The sequence below is a fragment of the Centruroides sculpturatus genome, unplaced genomic scaffold, assembly GCF_000671375.1.
Source record: "Centruroides sculpturatus isolate CEXI.00-Female unplaced genomic scaffold, Cexi_2.0 scaffold1276, whole genome shotgun sequence".
Lineage (NCBI taxonomy): Eukaryota > Metazoa > Arthropoda > Arachnida > Scorpiones > Buthidae > Centruroides > Centruroides sculpturatus.
This window is the reverse complement of record NW_019385425.1, coordinates 101,523-122,760: the sequence shown is the minus strand read 5'-3', so window position 1 is coordinate 122,760 and position 21,238 is coordinate 101,523. Positions and strand designations below refer to the sequence as shown.

The 21,238-nt window shown below is 27.1% G+C and overlaps 1 protein-coding gene across 6 annotated transcripts in view; it reads left to right on the top strand.

The window, feature by feature from the left end:
- LOC111638867 (cysteine/serine-rich nuclear protein 3-like) overlaps positions 1 to 21,238 on the top strand; it is a 95,490-nt gene that overhangs the window by 45,565 nt on the left and 28,687 nt on the right. For 2 of the 6 annotated variants that reach the window (XM_023384636.1, XM_023384637.1), the window contains 2 exons: positions 14,312 to 14,616; positions 16,980 to 17,113. The exons of 3 other annotated variants lie outside the window; for them this stretch is intronic. In XM_023384636.1, coding sequence (XP_023240404.1) covers positions 17,066 to 17,113 — 48 coding nt within the window. In that variant the 5' untranslated portion in view covers positions 14,312 to 14,616; positions 16,980 to 17,065. Of the gene's footprint in view, positions 1 to 14,311; positions 14,617 to 16,979; positions 17,114 to 21,238 lie in introns of those variants that run through there. One more of the 6 variants, XM_023384640.1, reaches the window with a different exon arrangement.

Genomic DNA, 21,238 nt, shown 5'->3' with positions numbered 1-21,238 from the left:
TAGTTGCTATACATTTGTGTTTTGGGTATTCTCCCCTCTTCAGCCAACTAAACAAACATAAAACGACAAAAAACTATACATGGCTGTAGCTGAGCATAAAAACCGAACATAAAGCAATAAAACAATAAAAATTGTCTTTTTAAAAAACAAAGAAAACATACCTTACTCCAGATTTCAGACACTTAATTAATATATGGTGGATCTGTATGCAACCTTAAAGGTCACATAATGACTATCATAATTGCCATTTTTATGCACCTTTCTTTCAATCACACAATCAGGTTCTTTAAAATCCCAATTTCTAACATACATACGGAATTATTAGTAAACAGTAACTGTTCCATAACACAAATTAAAGTAAAAAACCACTACATGAAGGCCATTTCCATTCCTCTTAACACATTTTGTAGACTATCATCCCGACACTGCCAACCAGCTAACCAATTTGCATATATCACAATATACTTCTGCTTAACATGCAGACATAGTAATTAATAAACATCCACAATTATGTAATATAAAAAAATCAAAAAAAAATTTTTTCACTATAATCACATCAAACACTTTCATTCCACCATACATATTTTATAAATTATCCGTTTACTAATTTACATATATCTCAGTATACATCAATATTATTTTAACACTTTATTTAACAGAAAATTTCTTTTTTTCACCAGTAAAACCCCTTAATTTTTTGGTTTATCAGATTGCCTTAAAATAAATTAACTGATCTTTATTTATTAACATTCGGTTCTTCCAATATTCAACCGGTCACAATATCTTCATCCAATTTTTAACACTTAAATTCCTGTTAATACAATTTTGATATTTATTCTTTATTATTTCGATGCTTTCTTTAAATTTTCTATCGTATGCTCTTTTTTCCTTATGCAAAATCTGTATATTTAATTGATCGATATTACAATTATTAGTTACACAATGATCGTGAAAAACTGAATTTAGATGACTATATTTTAAGTCCGATATATGCTCTTTTATGTGTGTCTTTAATATTCTTTTTGTTTCACCTATATAAACACTATTAGGTTTACAAGTGCAGGGTATTTTATATACAATATTTTTTATTTCGTCTTTATTTTCTATTTTCTTTTGTGGACGTTGTTTAGCATTTAATCAGGATATTAAATTTTTATAGTTTTCGATAATAACATTAAATTTTATATTTTACTCTGAATATAGCACTTTTTTAGTTTCTGAATTTATTTTTTTAATTTTCAATTTATTATAGACAAAATCTCAATGATGATGTGAGAATTGAGGGGGTAAAGCACCGAGCTTCTCCCCACTTATCGGCTTCTTTGTCAGGGGATAGCTTGGTTAATTGAGTGGGAGGGGTAGTTAGGTTGTGACAAGGTGTCGATTGTACTCAAGGATGACTCACATTTAAGGATAAGAATAACATATTTACTTATCTAAAAATATACAAACGAGTACAAATCAAAAAGGCTACAAAAAGGGGAATAATCCAAAAATACTTCTAAGCCACCTAACTAGCTAACTCTATAAGACATAATATTGTCCTGTTCAAGTTATGATCAAGAGAGCGAGACGAGAAATGAAAATGAGAAAGAGAGAATCCCAACTTGGCTATGTGTTTACCTCACAGGTTCCTAATCTCGTTGTATAGGACGTTGGTGAAACACACCTGGATTGGCGGTCCTCTCCTTTCAATCAGGTCAGATTCCTTGAGAGATGGACAGGTATTATGGCAGGAAGGCAAGAGTTGCGATGGGCGGAATGGCGGTATGGGTCTGGTGTCCCTTGATGTTTGCTGGTGATGTCCACAGGCTGTCCCCCCTGGCTGTCTGCCCTGAGGTGCAAGTGCAACCCCCTTTTATACACGTTCCGGATGGAGAATTATCGGGGGGAAATCTGATGCAATCGCATATAAGTTCGACTTGCATCACAAGTTGTTTACTTTACTTGTCAGGAATCTAGCTGTTCTTTTGATTTATTACTTTTTCTACCCGTTATTGTGACACTTTCCCATCATAAATTTGACAACAGCTGTCAAACTCACTGAATTAATTGCCACAGATGGCTAAGGTCAGAACGTCTGCGGGGCCACCTGGGTGATGATTGTGTAAATGTGTGTCATTTGATACCCTTGTAGTTGACCTTTTTTTACCTTCTATTATGTAACAGGTGGAGATTCTTGTTAATTGGCTATTTATTTGTACATTGTAACAAAGATGGAACTGGAGAGTTCCCTGTGGTGAGGGGAGAACTTCCTCGGTCATCCTAAAGTGACCTTCTAGACCAGGGGTGTCCAACAGTTTTTATCCCCGGGCTGAATTGGAAAGAAAACTTTTTCACGGCTGAACCAGAGGCTACCCTAGGAAGATTTTGGGTAGTGCGAGATCTCATTGTGATGTCACCCCATAGAAACTAAATTGTACATAGAGATTACAGATACATTTTTCACATTATCATGCATTATGAACATTCTACACTGTGCTTAAGACATTTGTAATGGAGCGGTAACTCTAAACGCACAGTGAGTTGTTGACCCTTTTTTTTTTTTTTAGTCATCAGAATTTTTTGTCGAGCTATTCAGACTTGAGTAGCTAATATTGAGAGGTTAATCGCGGGCTGCATAAATTCATTAGACAGGCCGTATGTTGGCCATGCCTGTTCTAGATTTTCAAAGACACTTTGTCGAAGTGACGCAGTACACTGATAGGTCAAAAGGTCTACACCTAACTCCCAGGGAAGGGGAAACTGGAAGAAGAAGGGAAAAATGATAAAAACTTTATAATGGTTTAATTTTTTAAAGCTCCCAAAAGAGTCCGAATCCTCACAATATAAATGCCATCCTCACTAAACAAAACAAGAAAACCTGTTAAAACATACAATAAAATATGAAACACCTAAAAAATTTATGTAGTAAAATGACACAACAAAGGTGTACAGTGGAACCCCGGTTAACGAACTTAATCCGTTCCACGACTCCGTTCATTAACTGAATTGTTCGTTAACCAAAGCAATATTTCCCATAGAAATTAATGCAAATGCAATTAATCCGTTCTAGTCTCCGAAATTTTTGTGATTTTATTTGTAATATACAGTAATTTTCTTTGATGAAAATGTAAGAAAACGTAGTATCTATCGTTACAGCAACAAACATGTAAACTTTGTTTAATAAAATAGCACTGTACATACCTTCATTTGTTGTAGTTGGTGGCAGAAAAGTGGAGATGTACGAACCTTAATGCTTAGAAGGGGAATCCCCTCCAAAAAATAACGGGTAGCACTTCATTGGAAGATTCTTCCAGTCGAAGTCTCTTTCGGTAAAAAAAAAACCACCAGTGGCTAAGTGGTCTTCGTACCTTGAACACGGGGGAGTTCGTTCGTGGGTTCGCACCTCGTTCAAACGGGCTGGCCACGTGGAGTTTTCCGGGTTTTCTCCACGTCTGTAACGCCTAAATAGGGGCCAGTTTCCCTTAAAAACACCTCCCAGAAGGCATTCCCCTAGGCAGATCGCCCAAGTGTTGCGTTGCCATAACTTAACAAACAAACAAACTCTTTCCGTAAGGAACAAGAAATTGATCTAAAGTTGATTGTCTTACTCTTTTAATCAAAATTTTTCTCAAATGCGATAGCGCATTGTCGTTTATATTGCGTTGTCGTTTTCTATTGCCACTATGACTTTTTTCTTTCTTGGATGCCATATTGATTAAATATATAAATCACAAAACTGAAAAAAGAAGTATAGCACAAACACTCGGAAAAGCAATGCTTAACTCGCGCATGCCTAACACCAACTAAAATTTGACACAAAATACCGTTCGTTATCTGAATTTTGTTTGCTATCCGAGACAAAATTTTTGCAAAATAAAAGTTCGTTAACCGATTTGGTCGTTAACCAGGACGTTCGTTAACCGGGGTTCCACTGTATTTAAAAATCTAAAAGTCTAAAGATTAATTAATAATATAATTTTGTTTTTACATATATTTGTGATTAAATGAAAATTTAAATGTAGTGAGTTTTCTATGTGGAATAGGAGAAATGTGTAAAAAAAACAGAAAGGCATATTTAGTTGATGGGTTGGAAGTTGAAAACATGATTTAATCCCATTAATGATGGTGGAAATTTTTAAATTCATACAAGAATATGATAGCATAGCAGGCCATCAACATAAATAAAGATCTGGTAAATATGTGATGCATTTAAAAAGGTCTGGAAGTCCTAGGCGAACTCTGGCAATGGTTGTTGAGTCTGTGGCAGAAAGGTTGGAAAACTTTAGAACAAGTTGTTATTTATTGACATTGTTGCAATACTGGGCTGCAATTTTTTATCACAATGCTCTCAGTTTTAGTAGTGTCTTGTCCCTGTACTGTACATCATATTCTTCCTATTAAGAAGTCATGCTGGTCATCTATCTAACTTGGTTCAGGAGAAAATTTTTGAATTGAAATATTCAAGTGAGTTATTCAGGTGATAGCATAATCTGTAAATGGGTGAATGTTAATGAAAAATAGTCAATGGAGAACAGTTTTGGAATTAATAAATTTGCAATTTACAAATCAATCATCATCATATGAACATTTTTTAAATTAAATTTTGTGTGTGCAAATGAGAATACGTTTAGGGTTTAAAGTTACATCAATATTGGCAATTTGTTGAATTGTTAATATAAGATTTTATATTGGTGGTAGTTTGACAGAATCAAAACACATTGCTTTTGTTTTTTTTTTACTATTAATTGAAAGAATGATTGCTTTTACATTCTAGGATTAGCTTGTTAAGATTTGGTGTGGAATTTTGTTGCAGTTAATAACTGCAGCAAAATTAATTAGTTGATGTATAACAATAATTTGTTGATATCTGCATATACACAGTAAGAGAGTTTGGAATAAAAAGAAATTGATAAATGTAAACTGTACCAAAGGGGATGCTAGAACTAAAGCCTTGTGGAATATCTAATAAAGAAAAAACTTCTGAAAAATAAAATTAGATATTTTCTTTTTGGCATTTACATAAAAGAAAATTGCTTTTTAATTAGTTTAAATGAAGTTGTTAGCAGTGGTGATATTCAGCGGGTTCGCACAGGTTCGGCCGAACCCGTTGTTAACATTTTCAAAGTTTTCCGAACCTTGTTAAACACATGTAACATTTCTCAGTGGTTTTGTTTCTTTTAAAAAATGTATTGAAATATACATATTATACTCTGTAACACTACTAAACTAGAGCCTTCCGATGCACCATTTGAGCGAAAAAAAAATTGTTAAGGAAAAATTTTCTGTTAGCGAACCCTTTGTTAAATATTTCGAATATCACCACTGGTTGTTAGTATCAAAGTCACCTACAAGTGTTTGAGCCAGCAGTCTAAGAATTATGGAGTGAAAGGTTTTGATAATTTCAAGACGGATTTAACATAGGTAGGAAGTTGATGTTCAGAATTGTTAAGGATATTAAATTATATTTAAAGTAGATTGCTAATAGTTGATTGATGTAAAAGGCCACAATGTTGATGAGATCATGATAAAGGACACAGAGTAGATTAATTGGTAAATTCAGTATTCAGAATGTTTAATATAACCAGAGCTAAAGAAAATGAATTAAAAGAAGTAATGTCTTGTTTTAAGGGAGAATAAAAATAATTGACACAGATCCCTGATCAGGTATTTACAAGTGTTCCGCGAGAAATAGAAAAAAATGTAAAAATATAATACAGAGATTAATTTTACATTATTTTAAAATACAGAAGGTATGAAATTTGGAATAATTGTGCTGTATGATAAGAACTTTTGCAATTTTTTTTATCATAAACTAAATAGATTTAGCATGAAATTATTTTGTATATTTAAAACAATGTTTTTGATTTGAAATTATAGTGTCTTTTAAATGCGGTTAAACCTTGGGTTTTAAACGCCTCTGTTTATGAACAATTCAGTTAATGAACAAAAATATGAACTTTACATTTGCCGCAGTTGCTGTATAATAACTCTGTTGCCGAACAAGCTGCTTGGCAAGAGCCATTCACAGATGATCAACTTTCTATACTTCTGTTTTTAAAGAAAGTCGACAGCCTGACCAATTGATGATGGGACTACCAATTCAAAACTTAATGGTGCTGAGATCTCGTGTCATTAGAAGTTACAATATGAACCATCAATAATGTAGTTATTCAAATTATATTTCATTGTGCTTGTGAGTAAGATATTACTACTGTTTTTCAGCAAGTGTTGCAATTGAAATCAAATTAATAAATAAATAACTATGTTAATTGAAATTTGTGTAATATAAATAATGTCATCCACAAATCTATGTCTAAAGGTGCTTAAGTCAAATTAAATAATAAAAATTTATTAATATAATAATACAGTATATTGTAATATTAATGTTTATTAATACTAGGTGGACAGTTAATTAAAACTAAAAATAATAATTAAAACTCTGGTTTTTACACCAAAACTGAAACAAAAAATAAAATCAAAATTAATTACAGGTAACCCCGTATAACATGGCACTTCTATAGCACGGATTCACTCTAACACGGTTCGAGAATTGGGTAAAACCCTCGTACAACATGAAATGTAATAAATTTTCACTTAAGTGCTAATAGTTCATGAAAATTATTATTTTCATGAACTATTAGTACTTAAGTATGTAAATTTTCTTTTCCCACCTTCTGTTGATACATGTGGCCCTTCTTGAAACTTGTTTCATGTTGCCAGATCTCAATGCTTCTGATTTTGATGTTGCCAGATATTTTTCCCTTATTCCAAACTTGCTTTATTCTTCATAAGAGCTTAGCACCATATAAGGAAATTTATAAAGATTTTTTAACTAAAAGCAAGCAATCTAAAATAGCATATTTTTTTCAAAAGGTAGAGCATGGATCTGAAGATAATGCAGGAAAATGCTCAGAGGATAAGGATATCTTGCCAAAAAGAAAATGATCTCGGTTAATAGTGCTTTTAGTGATGACAAAGAAAACATTGTTTAATTTATATTAATATGTATCTTTCTTCTTAGACTGTATATATCAACAAATAATACAACTCTAAAACCTTTACAATACAGCCAAATTTATTATCCCAATTCAAACGTTTTCGGACATCTTTAATGCCCTTTTTCAAGAACAAATTACAATCGAACTAACTGCAATCGAATACTGGCTAATTTGTATAAACGATAACTGCGTTTTGGAACGCGTATTTAAAAAATTCTTATTGCACAGACTCGTGGATTTGTTTACCGTTAAAACTACATGCCATAAAATAAAATACAAACCATTAAGATAATCAACCATACATATATGCACATAACATACTTAAACGTGCTAACTATAATCCGACACTCGTGACCAATAAATGCCATCTTGCTGATTATTACTTCGCTCCGTTATATTAAGCTTGCTCTCCACGCTTCCGATATTCTACTTGCTTCTCTAAAGTTAATTGCTGTTCCTTCTTGATTACTTTTACAAATATGCCACGCCTCTGCGTATTTTAGATGCCGTATTTCATGAATTTTTTGTATTAACTTTGCCTTATCCCACTCAGCTGTGACGTCTGTAGGGTCTGCTAGGATGTATGTCGCTAGCGCTGTGGCTGGCTGCTCATTCCTTATGTTTCTTTTATGCTCTATAATCCTTTCTTTGAGCGATCTTCTTGTAGCCCCAATATAAAATAGCTCTTTTTGCCGTCTTGTATCTGTTATTGGAATTCTGTATACCCCGGGAAGAAGGTTACCGTCTATCTCGTCTTTGTCTGTTCTTAACATTTGATACACTGTTGAATTCCTTTTGTAAATTATTTTCCTGTTCGTTGCTGCTCCGATTCTTTTATATATATTATTTAACTGAGCTCTGTATTCTAATATAGTAAACTCTTCTCTATTATTTCTTACGTTCCTCTCTTTGCTGTCTGTTGTTGTTTTGTTGGTGGTTTTGTTGGTTAGAGGCTTAATGTTAACCCCAAATTGCCTTGCTATATTTTTGATGTAATGCAGCTCTTCATTTCTGTCTTGCATTTTGCTACAGTGCGTGTGAGCTCTTGCTATGAGCGCCCTAAATGCTGCGAGTTTATATGCTGCTGGGTCGTGTGAATTCCAGGGTATAAATAATGGGTTGTATGTAGGTTTTCTGTAAATCTTTGTAATTATATCTCCTCTGTCTAATTGTATTGTTAAATCCAGAAAATGCACAGTTTTGTCGTTCTCTTGCTCCAGCTCAATTTCTAGGCCGAATTTGTTTTCGTTGATGTCTTTAATAAATTGCTGCAATTTTGGTTTTTCCTTCCATACGATAAAAACATCGTCTACATACCTTGCATATAACACGATTTGCATTTCGTACTTTGGTATGATGGTGTTCTCTAATGTTCTCAACACCATTTCGCATAATGTACCTGCTATTGGGCTTCCCATAGCCACACCTTTCTGCTGCGCATATGTGACCCCTTTAAAGTAAATATCGACGAATACGTGGACAGATGCGTCAGCTCTAGTATCTGTTTCCTCTTTTTTTCTGTGTTATTGATTTTGCTTAATAAGAAATCCCTTAAGTGGCAAAAACAAGGCTCTAGTTTTATGGACGGATATAGCGCTTTAAAATCCAATACTGTCATATATCTTCCTTCTTGTTTTTTCATATTTTCCATTTTATGGAGCAGCTCTAGCGAATTTTTTATGCTGTATTTGTGCGTGGGTAAATGTGTGTTAACAAAGCTTTTGACTAATCTTTCTAGTAGTATTGTAGGCGAATATCCTTTATCTAGTAGTATTTGTAGGCGAATATCCTTTATCTATAAAGGATATTCGCCTACAAATACTACTAGAAAGATTAGTCAAAAGCTTTGTTAACACACATTTACCCACGCACAAATACAGCATAAAAAATTCGCTAGAGCTGCTCCATAAAATGGAAAATATGAAAAAACAAGAAGGAAGATATATGACAGTATTGGATTTTAAAGCGCTATATCCGTCCATAAAACTAGAGCCTTGTTTTTGCCACTTAAGGGATTTCTTATTAAGCAAAATCAATAACACAGAAAAAAAGAGGAAACAGATACTAGAGCTGACGCATCTGTCCACGTATTCGTCGATATTTACTTTAAAGGGGTCACATATGCGCAGCAGAAAGGTGTGGCTATGGGAAGCCCAATAGCAGGTACATTATGCGAAATGGTGTTGAGAACATTAGAGAACACCATCATACCAAAGTACGAAATGCAAATCGTGTTATATGCAAGGTATGTAGACGATGTTTTTATCGTATGGAAGGAAAAACCAAAATTGCAGCAATTTATTAAAGACATCAACGACANTGGATCAATTTTTGTATGATACATTCAATTGTTTTGTAAAATTTATTAATTTGTAAATCTTTGTTGTGATTGAATTCGTGTCCAATTCAAATAAAAAGTTGTAATTACACAAGATGAATCTAATTTCTCTAGAGATTTTGTTTACCTGTTAATATTGATTACATTTTATGCCTTTATTAAGAAAAATAATGCGTGTAGATTGTATGGTGTATTTGAGCTTAAAACATTAACTTGTTTAAAATTATAATATGTAGTTTCATTGTGGTTTCTATTAGATTTTTAAATTTATAAACAGTATTTTATTTTATTAATATCATCATTAATTTGCATTGATATTTAAAAGTTTTTTAAAATTCTCTCTTTAAAATTCTAGTGTGTGATTTAAATGAACATGACACTCACAATTACAGTTTGTGTTTAATATTTGAGTCTGAACTGAAGATGAAATAATTTTCTCTAATGCATTTTTTACTTGGATTAAAAATAGGCTTCTATCTACATAAGCTGGTTAGTTTTTCTTTGCTTACTCAATATTAATAATAATAATTATAATAATTAAATGAAATGATGAATTTTAATAACTTTTTAAAATTTGTTCTGTTTAGCTTGTCTATTGGACCAAAAAGATATTAATAATAAATTTAAATAATAAATTAAGTGTATAGAATGAATCTGAACACGCAATTAAAAATTAAGAATGCATTAGTAAAAGAATTGATTGATCAGTTTTGTTAGAAGAAATTGACCAATCAATTATTTTACAAACTATAAATAATTTCTAACTGGAAAAAAAAAAATTAGAAATTGGACAGAAAAATAGAATACATGTTTAGTTCCAGATGGGAAATGAACCTGCATTTATTGAATTTATAGATGTAGGATGGCTCTAACAATGATGATAAATATTGCTAGAAAATGGAGAAGACATTGGTTTTATATATAATTTATTATGCAGAGAAATAGTTTGTGTATTATTTATATGTAAATAAATTTATTAAATTCAGATTTTAATTTTTCTGTATTTTGGATTCTGAGAATGAATTTATATCTGTTACAATGCCAGTTTATTTCTTCATTTATGAAAATTTACTTTTTGTATGTTTTATTATCCTTAAATTCTTTATATTTTAATATTTAGGGTGATGTTTTAAATCAAATTATATAACTAATGTGTAAAAAAATACTACTACCAATAACTGGTAAAAGATTTTTTTAAAGAATGATTAAAATTTGTTTAAAAAAATGCTCTCTAATTGATTTGTATTATAAAATAAAAAAATTTTTGAGATAATTTTAACTGAAAGGTTAGAAATAATTAACTTTATAGTTGAAATATTCTATATGAATAAAAGCATTAATTTTATTTTAATAAAGAAAGCAAAAGAAATGAAAGTTATTAACTTTTTAAAAAGTAGTAAACTATCACGAAAAGAATCTAATTGTAAATTCAAAATAATTGAATCAATAATGTTTTGTTTGCTCTTTATTTAAATCACAAAAGTAGATGCATGAGTGGTGGAAAAACTGGATAGAAAAATTATATCATTAGACAAATTTATAATCTTGTATTGATTTTATTATGTTAAGTAGATAATATATTATTATATTGCAAGTGTAGGCATTTTTATGCATGAAATACAGCTAAAATATGTAAAAAAAAATAAGGCTTTGTTTTTGGGGTCAGGAACAAATTAATCCATTTTATATTGTTTTTTCTGTTGTTGTTTGTATTATTATTTTATATTGTTGTTTACCAATTTGTTCTCAAACTGAAACAAATTGGTTTTTGAACAACTTTTAGGAATGAATTTGAGGTTTGACTGTATTGCCATCTTGTACATTGTTTAAGTTGATTACAGATTTGAAACAGTGTAGTTTTATACTTTAAATTATATCAAATGATCTATCAGATTTTTAATTGGCTGTAGTAAGGCTAATTAATAAACATACAATTTGGCTAGGCTGGCTTAACTGTATCCAAATAGCCAAATTGCTTTATATCTATTTCTTAATTAGCTTTACTACAGCCTGTTAAAGATCCAGCAGATAGTTTGGTATTACTAAGATATTATGTATCTTATAAATTATTTGAAAAAATTAAGTTCAAACAAAGCAAAAATTGTGTGTGGTTTTTCTTTTATTATTTTGGTTTTGTCAAGCAGAAATTTCAGAATGTAGATTCAGAGTAGATTCATTTAAAAACGAAAAATACAAATATTGTTACATTTATTACTCTGACTTTGTTTAGCAATAGCAACAAATGTAACTTTAGATCAAAGTTACATTCAAGATTGTTGCTACTGCTAGACAAAGTGAGAGTAATAAATGTAACAATATTTTTCATTTTCGTTTTTAAATACATATAAATATTATTATATATGAGCAATTATTTATTGTGACATTGGCACAATGCCAGGCTGCAATTTTTTATATTTTAAATTCGTTTAATTTAAAATATATGCTCTCCACCTGAAATTAGTAGTGTCTTGCCCCTGTACATCATACTTTTCCTTTAACAACAGTTGTGCAGTCACCTATCTAACACCTTTTAGAGGAAGATTTTTGAATTGAAATAACACATTAGAAGTTCACACATAGTTAATTGGGGCCTCCTGCCCCTAAAGTCTGGCCTTGTCTTTCATCTATCTAACTCCGTTCTTGAGAATAAGGAAAGATGGGTGGACAGACAACAGTGGGAATTTATAGGTCTACAATTTTTTCAAATTGCTGCCCAATAAGAATCTGATTTTCTGTTATTTGTTTATTTAAAAAAAATAAACAAATTCAAATTATTAGAATGAAAAATTTCTGGAAAATTTATTTTTTTTTCAATAAAAATTATTCAAATTTTTTTAAGTTATTAAAGTTCTTATTATCATAATTAAAATTCTTTTAATTATATATATTGATATTCATCCAAAATTTGCTATTATAATTGTTGTTTTTTTTTAATTTAAATAATTTATATATTACTTTGGAAATCAATACTACTAAAACCTTGTTGGTATAGATTTTTATTCAGTGATCAATCAAAAAATCATTATTTTGTACATTTAAAATATTTTGAAGAAACATGATTGCGGATATATTTGTATTTAAAATACTGTATTATAAAATTTATGATTATAAAATCTCATTGATTATTTTTTGTTTATCTCATTTTATTTATAGTTGCAATTATAATATATTAAAAAGCAAAGTTTGTAAAGTAATTACGCTTTGAATTTTAAATTTATTTTATATTTATTTCTATTATTAAAAAGTTACATTACAGTATTTACAAAATATTATCATCATGAAACTGATTTCAAAATAAGAAAATCAGTTTTGTTTTGTCAAGCAATTCTCTTTTTATTATGATGGCTACCATATTAATCATAAACAGACAATTAGAACAGTAGTAAAATTTTTTTTGTTTTTGTATGAGTATAGTTACTTATCAAATGTTGAAAATATACAAAAGCCTGCATAATTCCCCTAATGAAATTACGAACATTTAATTAATATTTTACACTTAAAAACAATAATAATATAAAATTAGATTCACCAAAATATTTTACAAAACTATTTTATTCTTGAATATATTACTATCTCTTGTTAAAAACAGGTATAATATATATAGTTTTAAATAAATTTTTTGATTAAATAAATAAAAAATAAAGAAATTATTTTGTAAAATGGATTAATATGAATTAATTGTAGTAATCAAGGGGGTAATTTAAAGTAATTTGTATTACTTGAATGTGATAAGATCATTTATGGGAATATAATTTCCAACTTCTGTTAAAAATACAGAAGTTGAAGATGATGAACCAATACTTAAAAAATTTTTGAGTAAGATGTAGGATTCCTAAATGTTGAGTTATCTGTTGAAAATGGTTTAAAATTGTCATTTATTTTTTGAATAATTAGAAGTTTATTTTTTAGCAATCTAATATTATTTTAAATAATAATAATAATAATGGATAAATATTGCCAATTTCTTACTCATTAAACAATTTCATTCTTAGATGCAAATAAATCTAATATTACATATAAATAAATTTTGGAATAAATTCACACCAAAATTTTTTGAGTCTCATTTATTTCTTGATTGATAAACAACATATAGTGTCAGTTGTATTGATAATACTATATTAAATAAAATTTTATTGAATAAAATGTAAACAAAATCTTAAAGTTGCAAAAATGATCAATCTTTTAAATAAGATTTATTAAGACAAATAGAATTTTAAAAAGTTGAAGTAGATATTTATTTCATTAAAATTCATATTGTAAGTAAATATAAATTTATTCCTATATTGATTGTTTTTATTAATTTTACAAATCTAGTTATGGATTAGGAAATTTAATATATTGATTTTGATGTAATATAGTCTATTATTAATATGATGATTTTATTTCATGGTTTGAAAATATTTATTAAATTTAAAATATTAAGTAGGAATTTATATTTAAAATGCAATTTTTATTGTAATCTTTCTCATCTTTGTTGATTAAAAAAAGGGTATTATTTAGAATTAATTTATCCATTTCATGCTGGTGAAAATTTTAATATATAAAAAATTTTCCATTAACAGAAATATGTTAAAATAAGAAGGGGGAAAACATAAAACAATTCATTGTATTCTTATTATAATTTAATTTATTTTGTTATATATTCATACATGTTTTTGAATAGTGAAATGTCAGTGAAGTTTCAATTTTGAAAGGGACTTTTTTTTTTTAATAAAATATTTTTGATCAGCAAAATTTTTAAGCCTCAATTGTAGTCTTTTTGGTAAATTATAATTTTTCAAAAATTATTCGTAAAATAGTTAATTGGTGATAAAAGAATACTGATATAAATTATTTATATTTTTAAATACTTTCTAAATATTTATATATAAATTATATATGAAAAATAATTGTATTGATCTGTAAAATTTAAATTAATTTAAAGTTTTATTCAGTTTAACAAGTGTTTGTGTTTATTAATACAATATGTAATGAAATATTTAATTTTTAGATATGACTGAAATTTGAATAAGGTTCAGAAAAATCTCTTATAGCATTCATCAAAATCTATTAAGTCATAGTCTGTAGTGAATGAAAATCGCACAACAGCATCTACCTTCCCTCCCTACAAACACAATAGACAGAACATATTGATTTTTCCAGGCTGAGCACTGCTAGTGACTATGATGACTGATCAATAGATGTTGCCAGCTTAGCCAGATACATACCTGTACACTGCTTTGTTTTCACCATTACTTTGTGAAAAATGGGCTGGATAGAATGACATGGACTAACTTGGACTGACAGTTAACTCAGGTGTGTCTTTTGTCCCTCCCACTTTAACTAGAGTTTCACAACCAGAAATACTGTCTGATGCATTAGTTGTCTCAGAGTGAAATGTCCAGTTGTAAGACATATACGTGTGTTTGTGTGAATGTGTATGTGTGTGTATGTATACATATCAAATTTTTCTTTAAATTAAACCAATTTTGATTTTTATATTTTTAAATCAATAAACTTAAAGTATTAAGTTAAGCAGATAAATATTTTTATTTGTTTATAAATTCATTTATTTCCTAATAGTGGTGTTTTTTTTCTTCATGCTTTTCAATAATTTAAATGTACTTAATTTTTAAAAATATTTTCTTAATATATTTAATCCCAAGATTATACAAATCATTCGGTAAATGACAATTCATTCTTTTAAAATTTTAAGTGTTGTTAAAGATGATATTTAAATTTTTAATAAAGATTAAAACATACATTAAAAAGTTATGACAGATTTGTAACAAATTACTCATTTATTTAAAAATATTTTGAAATTGTGATTTTTAGATAACTTGTATTAAAACCCATCTCAGAATGAAAAAATTTTAGACTGTTTTTAATCTGCTCTACAGCATGGAGTAATTATTTGTTTTTTCTTTGAAATATTTTTTAACTTTAAAAATAGTGTGAAAAAAGTCTCAAATATTTTTTGAGTCAAATTTTCAAGCATTTTGTAAATTTGATGTTTGGATATTTTAAAAAGTCTTGGAATAAATACAAATTTTATACATTTATGCATGGTATAAAAATATATTTTTGAAATATAGCATATTTTCATCTTTTCATTGTTTTACAGAGAAGCAATTGCCTATATTAATGAAATCAATACAAATGTAATATTGTTATCATTGTTTTTAATATTAAATAAGCATATTCTGTTATTAATACTTAAAAATGTGTTCAAAGAATTATTATTGTTGTTGTTATTTTCAAATGGAAATACCTTTGATTAAGGATATATATTTTATTGTAAAGATATATTGAAAATAGTAAAATTGAGAATGAAAGTGAATCTAGAATTGTATATTTGATCAATAAAAATGTTTACTCAGACAACCACACACTGTTATACGAGTATATTGCATAAAAAAGTTATCTTATGTAAATGGTAGAACAATAAAAATTGATATAATTAATGAAAGCATGCAAATAAAAGTCATTACAGAATTAAATTGAAGAATATTTAATATAATAAAGATTTGAACCTTTATTAATATTTTTATGATGATGATCAGTTTTGTTTTGTCAAGCAATTCTCTTTTTATTATGATGGCTACCATATTAATCATAAACAGACAATTAGAACAGTAGTAAAATTTTTTTTGTTTTTGTATGAGTATAGTTACTTATCAAATGTTGAAAATATACAAAAGCCTGCATAATTCCCCTAATGAAATTACGAACATTTAATTAATATTTTACACTTAAAAACAATAATAATATAAAATTAGATTCACCAAAATATTTTACAAAACTATTTTATTCTTGAATATATTACTATCTCTTGTTAAAAACAGGTATAATATATATAGTTTTAAATAAATTTTTTGATTAAATAAATAAAAAATAAAGAAATTATTTTGTAAAATGGATTAATATGAATTAATTGTAGTAATCAAGGGGGTAATTTAAAGTAATTTGTATTACTTGAATGTGATAAGATCATTTATGGGAATATAATTTCCAACTTCTGTTAAAAATACAGAAGTTGAAGATGATGAACCAATACTTAAAAAATTTTTGAGTAAGATGTAGGATTCCTAAATGTTGAGTTATCTGTTGAAAATGGTTTAAAATTGTCATTTATTTTTTGAATAATTAGAAGTTTATTTTTTAGCAATCTAATATTATTTTAAATAATAATAATAATAATGGATAAATATTGCCAATTTCTTACTCATTAAACAATTTCATTCTTAGATGCAAATAAATCTAATATTACATATAAATAAATTTTGGAATAAATTCACACCAAAATTTTTTGAGTCTCATTTATTTCTTGATTGATAAACAACATATAGTGTCAGTTGTATTGATAATACTATATTAAATAAAATTTNCAATTCAAATAAAAAGTTGTAATTACACAAGATGAATCTAATTTCTCTAGAGATTTTGTTTACCTGTTAATATTGATTACATTTTATGCCTTTATTAAGAAAAATAATGCGTGTAGATTGTATGGTGTATTTGAGCTTAAAACATTAACTTGTTTAAAATTATAATATGTAGTTTCATTGTGGTTTCTATTAGATTTTTAAATTTATAAACAGTATTTTATTTTATTAATATCATCATTAATTTGCATTGATATTTAAAAGTTTTTTAAAATTCTCTCTTTAAAATTCTAGTGTGTGATTTAAATGAACATGACACTCACAATTACAGTTTGTGTTTAATATTTGAGTCTGAACTGAAGATGAAATAATTTTCTCTAATGCATTTTTTACTTGGATTAAAAATAGGCTTCTATCTACATAAGCTGGTTAGTTTTTCTTTGCTTACTCAATATTAATAATAATAATTATAATAATTATAATAATTAAATGAAATGATGAATTTTAATAACTTTTTAAAATTTGTTCTGTTTAGCTTGTCTATTGGACCAAAAAGATATTAATAATAAATTTAAATAATAAATTAAGTGTATAGAATGAATCTGAACACGCAATTAAAAATTAAGAATGCATTAGTAAAAGAATTGATTGATCAGTTTTGTTAGAAGAAATTGACCAATCAATTATTTTACAAACTATAAATAATTTCTAACTGGAAAAAAAAAATTAGAAATTGGACAGAAAAATAGAATACATGTTTAGTTCCAGATGGGAAATGAACCTGCATTTATTGAATTTATAGATGTAGGATGGCTCTAACAATGATGATAAATATTGCTAGAAAATGGAGAAGACATTGGTTTTATATATAATTTATTATGCAGAGAAATAGTTTGTGTATTATTTATATGTAAATAAATTTATTAAATTCAGATTTTAATTTTTCTGTATTTTGGATTCTGAGAATGAATTTATATCTGTTACAATGCCAGTTTATTTCTTCATTTATGAAAATTTACTTTTTGTATGTTTTATTATCCTTAAATTCTTTATATTTTAATATTTAGGGTGATGTTTTAAATCAAATTATATAACTAATGTGTAAAAAAATACTACTACCAATAACTGGTAAAAGATTTTTTTAAAGAATGATTAAAATTTGTTTAAAAAAATGCTCTCTAATTGATTTGTATTATAAAATAAAAAAATTTTTGAGATAATTTTAACTGAAAGGTTAGAAATAATTAACTTTATAGTTGAAATATTCTATATGAATAAAAGCATTAATTTTATTTTAATAAAGAAAGCAAAAGAAATGAAAGTTATTAACTTTTTAAAAAGTAGTAAACTATCACGAAAAGAATCTAATTGTAAATTCAAAATAATTGAATCAATAATGTTTTGTTTGCTCTTTATTTAAATCACAAAAGTAGATGCATGAGTGGTGGAAAAACTGGATAGAAAAATTATATCATTAGACAAATTTATAATCTTGTATTGATTTTATTATGTTAATATAAATAAAAATATTTCACAAATAATAATCTTATTACTATTATTTTGTGATATGTGATGATAATGATATATAAATGAGGAAATTTTATAACATTTACTTTTTCATTTTATGAATAGCAAAAGAAATACAAATTTTCTTAGTGTTGTAGAAGTAAAATCATTATGACAATATTACATGATTAAAATTTCAGTTTTAATTAAACAGTTATTAACCTATTGTATATAAATGAATTTCAAAAAATGTGTAACTGCATTATTCTGGATGAATCCAAAACAGACAGATTTAGTTCTTTTCTGTGATCATTTTTGTCTGGATTTTGATTTCTTTCTTTGGTAAACATATAAATAATCTATTAGGATTCACATTTTAAAGCTTGTTTTTGTTAAAAATTGAAAAAATTTTTAATCATAAATCTTGTTTTTTATGTATTGTTCAATTTAATAAACCTGAAAAAAGTTGTCAGGATTATAAGGAGGAGTTATAAGAAAATAAAAATTTACCTTTGGATCAATTTTTGTATGCATAAGAAATTTATTAAGTAATGATAGTGTGATCTTTATTAACATTAACTACTGTGAATTTTATATATATTTATATACTGAATTTAATTTGTTATAGATTGTAAAAGAAAATATGCTTGTGAAAACTATATTGCATTTAGTTGATATCTGTATATGATCAATCAATATTAATGAAATGCATTCTTAAACTGAATTATTTTACAGAAATTATACAAATTTCTATTGCAGTAATCAGAATATACAATAAAATATTTAACAATGATTGTGTATTCATTGGTTTCACTCGGTAAATAATAATAGAAATCAATCTCTAAAACATTAAAATAATTATTTACACTTTTTATAACAGATTATCATGCCAGTTGCATAAATTTTAAATTGTTTCAAAGATTATTCAGAAATAGAAAAAATCAATATGCCAAGCTCTGAGTCGGCAGTGTGTGTAAGCCATTGCAGTCACTGGCAATCAATCTGTACATAAAAATCAAGAAAAACAATATAAACTTCAAATTGTTTTAAATTTAACATCATAATCCATAATTATTCCTTATTAAGCATAATTATGGACTAGGATAAAATACTTTGAAAATTATTGAAGCAGACAGTAAGTTCAATGATTATTGTTGTAATAATTAAAAATTGAGAAATGAATGAAAATTTTTCTTCTGTATCTATTGAACTGTAGAATTTAAAACAAATTTTTATAAAATTAGTTTTATTTATGAATTCATTAGGAAAAAAATTAAAAGAATTTTTTAATTTAAGAAACTTTTTATCTATTTACCTATTTAAACTTATAACTAAATAATAAACTAAGAATTAAAGAATTAATGTAGCATTTGATTCTAAGTTACTTTTTGGGAATTCTGCAAAATAAACCATTTTAAATGAACTAGTTCTGTATTGAAATAATTTTTTATGAGGAGTTGAGTGTGTTATGATTGCTTTTAAACATACTTTCAAATATACATAGTATGTACGTACAGTACATATAATATTACATTGATGTTATGTTGAGTATATATTTCAGTATAAGGCTGAATATTATAGTACTTTATTGATATAGTTTCTACAATATTACAAACAATATATTATTGTTTTTCTAAAATATTGAAAAATAATATATCCATTTAAATATCATAAAAAATTATAAAATAAAATATAAAATTAGTTACACTTGAACACTTCTTTAAATATTTTACTATAAGAGTGGATATATAATATGTATGTATGTATATTATACTTCCATTTTAATAAATACAGTCAAAACTGTCTACAATGGAACCTGTATATAGCAAAAACCTGTCATTAACGGAAAATTTCTTTGGTCCCTTGAATTTTTTGCAAAAATTAATGTAAATTAACCTGTATACAACGGAAACTGTCTAATGCAGAAATGGAAAGTAAAATCAAGTCATATAACGAAAAAAATTGGTATCTTTATCTGATTTAACACAAATTTAACAAGGAGTTTACAAGCCTAGCATATATAAATCATAAAAGTCAAAAAATTCACATACCCAATACAGAATAGCAAAATATGACTACTGTAATACAGTAATTTTATTGGGATTTGAACAGAGTTTTTTTGCATATTTTTATTAACAGCTATTTTTACTTAACATAAATATGTAATATAATTATAAGTTGTAAAATTTAACACATTATTTTTGATGTGAGTTTGTATTCTTTGTTTTTAAGCTTATTTTAAACTTTTTTACATCACATTTCATTTGAATAAAATCAAATCGAAATGTCTGCAGATAAAATGCACATTGGTCATATTATATATGCTTTTTAAGTTTTTTAAAGGATATCACACTATACAAACAGTAAAAAATAATTATACTGTATGTGGGGAAGATGCTTCTAAACTTTGATATGTCAAATGTGGTGTTGAGAATTTCATTCAGGAAATTTTGAACTAAAGGATACAAAACATACGAGCCCCAAAAGCTGTTGAAGAGAAATTGCATAAAGAAATTGTTAGATTGTCACAGACATGTGTTGTTGAAGCACTTCATCCATTTGAAATGGTTGTAAAACATGCTGATTGTGTTCTGCATGCAGTTTTTTTTTTTCACTTATGGAAAACAACAAACTGAATTGAGTATAATTTTGTTTGATGAAGGTAGTTGTAAGGTTTTATTTTATTTTTAAATTGGTTACTCATTTTTATCTTAGAGTATTTTTTTTTTTTTAATGGATGAATGAAAAAATTAAAGTTATTAACCAAAAATTTATTCTAGCAGATGGTGATTGTTTGGTCAAGTACCGAGGTATGGTACAATTTGATATAAGCAGTAACATTGAGAAATTTATTACTCGCATTAATCAAGGAATACCTATAGGTACTGTACAAGCCTAGTAGGTGATCTATATATATAGCAGAAATCTATCTACTATAGAAGAGTTGTTTGGTCCCTTGGGGTTTCATTATAGAGAGGTTTGACTGTAGTTTGAAATGCAGTTATTCAGAAAAATTAAGAATAATAATGAAATTCTCAAAAAAAAAA